Source organism: Dendroctonus ponderosae, unplaced genomic scaffold, assembly GCF_020466585.1.
Source record: "Dendroctonus ponderosae isolate FM_Combo_2020 unplaced genomic scaffold, Dpon_F_20191213v2 Dpon_F_20191213_5, whole genome shotgun sequence".
Taxonomy (NCBI): domain Eukaryota; kingdom Metazoa; phylum Arthropoda; class Insecta; order Coleoptera; family Curculionidae; genus Dendroctonus; species Dendroctonus ponderosae.
The window spans coordinates 15,115,391-15,117,495 of NW_026018715.1; the positions used below are offsets into that span (position 1 = coordinate 15,115,391).

The 2,105-nt window shown below is 36.6% G+C and overlaps 2 protein-coding genes across 7 annotated transcripts in view; one reads left to right on the forward strand and one right to left on the reverse strand.

Moving 5' to 3' along the window:
- LOC109542034 (muscle-specific protein 300 kDa) overlaps positions 1 to 2,105 on the forward strand; it is a gene marked incomplete in the record, with an annotated part of 344,492 nt that overhangs the window by 230,542 nt on the left and 111,845 nt on the right.
- The window catches only part of LOC109542090, a 72,511-nt gene that overhangs the window by 30,560 nt on the left and 39,846 nt on the right, over positions 1 to 2,105 (reverse strand). For all 6 annotated transcript variants that reach the window (XR_007281488.1, XM_048666357.1, XM_048666360.1 and 3 more), the window contains exon 7: positions 43 to 123. Coding sequence is in view for 5 of the 6 variants with exons in the window: in XM_048666357.1 (XP_048522314.1) it covers positions 43 to 123 (81 nt within the window). In the remaining variant the exon portion in view is untranslated. The remainder of the gene's footprint in view (positions 1 to 42; positions 124 to 2,105) is intronic.

Consider the following 2,105-nt stretch of genomic DNA (forward strand, 5'->3'; position numbering starts at 1 on the left):
AAAATTAAAAGTTAAATATTGAAAGAGACTGAGCCGACTTACTCTAGACGATACAACTTCAGCACCCTGTAAAACCGCATCAGCCACTGTTGAGCACAAGTCTTCATAGATCTCTTCTAACTCCTGAAAGCAAAAAATCACATAAAACCGATTACAGGTTTTCCTAATTTAATGCAAGAGCTCGGACCACATTGAATAGATCATTATCGTTTCCCCATTATTATCGTCCAGCCTGTTGCCCACATTAATGTTGTCCGCTGGCCGCAATAATTGATGAGCTTATTGAGCAACGAAATTGAAATTGCCCAGAATCAATTGTATATCGCTTGATGTAAATGTGTATGGGGCTTTAGGCGGGTGGCAGTATAATTTGGCCTCTCCAGGGAAAACCTGTCGACTTTTCCACAACCGTGAGACGATTAGAAGCCGTTTACATGCAGCGAATGATTGAGATTGAGGCTGATACTTTAAAGCAAGTTTTCTCTTCGGTAGAGCCCATTTGATGAAGATCCCTTCCGACAAATGCGTCCCCAAAGGGCGATTTATTCGGGTTATTCGTCTTTATGTGGGCAACGCGCCATTCCGCCAGCAACCATGTCTTTAGCGAATAATACTGGCTGTAATTAAGCCGATTGGTCTCTTAAGCAATAATAGGGTGTTTTCACTTTTTTTTAACGTTTATATATAGAAAATGATTATGGCAAACATTACACTGATGTAATTTTTTTTTTGCAAAAAAGTCTCTATAATAATTTTATCCGCATCGTCGGTTGCCTATCCCGATTGTGACGTAGCAGGTCATATCAACACAGTGTCTCGTGTTTATTGTGCTATTTTCGCAGCTTTGTTTTATTATTTAAGTTATTGTGATTATCATTCGTTTATTGATTAAACAATACTTTATTTTGATTTATTTTCCTGACTGCGTGTAATTGTTCCTGTCGTTTAGTTTACATTACGTTTCGGCGAGACAACAGCGCCATCATCAGATTTAAAATTCAAAACAAACCCATAATTGGAAAACATTTGATTCTTTATATGCTTGGCAAGCATATAAAGAATAAAATGTTTTCCAATTATGGGTTTGTTTTGAATTTTAAATCTGATGATGGCGCTGTTGTCTCGCCGAAACGTAATATAAATTAAACGATATGAAGATTTCTATTTCATATTTTGACTGAAACCCAGGAAAGAAAAAAGATGATGAAAAAATACTGAAAACTCTCAGAAATTTCCTGTTAAAGTGAGTTTTTCCTCACTTAAAGCTGCGGACTTTCTTTCGAGTTAAATTATGGGCCGAATTGAGAAAATTTTGGTTTTTCCTTGACGAATTTTTGAAAGCTTGAAGACAGCATGCACAGAGCAATCTAATACGATAAATTTATGTTTTCCGCTTTTTTGCAGCTCGGTCTCTTATGTGCACGGACCCTTAATATAATTAATTTTAACACAAATTCGAAGAGAGTAGCACTAACCATTCAACATTTGTCAAACATGGAGATTAATGGACTTTTTTCACATTTTGTGAATCGCAACTAATGAGTTCCTCAGCCTTCCCCCATGACGATGATCGACTTTTGATAATCTTGCAATCAGTTGTATCGTTCTTATGAGCAGGAATTTTTTCTCAAACTGAAATATTATATTTCCAATTTGCCTAAAAGTTCCATTTTCGATAGCATCGCAATCGCTTTTACCGGGGAATGATGTTTTATTGAAATTTCATCGCATTAAAGGCATATCGATACAGATCTCTATATGGCACATTTGAGCAAACATAAAATAGAAATTTGCCGACGATTTTCCAGACTACAATGGCTCGGTATCAATTTGATTAATGGATATATAGGTGAATATATGAAATTCGAAACTCACTTCAGGGATATTTCCTTTGGGTCGATGATTATGGACGTTTAGAGGTTGTACGACATAAAATATTTATGCTTTGCCAAGCAGTTTTCGAATTATCAAAAGAGATAGACTTTCGAGGCCATTCCTTGAAACTATTGAGTTTTTAGGCCGTCGTAAAATGGAATTTCTTCCGGACGTTTCGCAAGCACGAGTGGCTTGCATCTTCAGAAGTGGTTTGCTTGAACGCTTACACT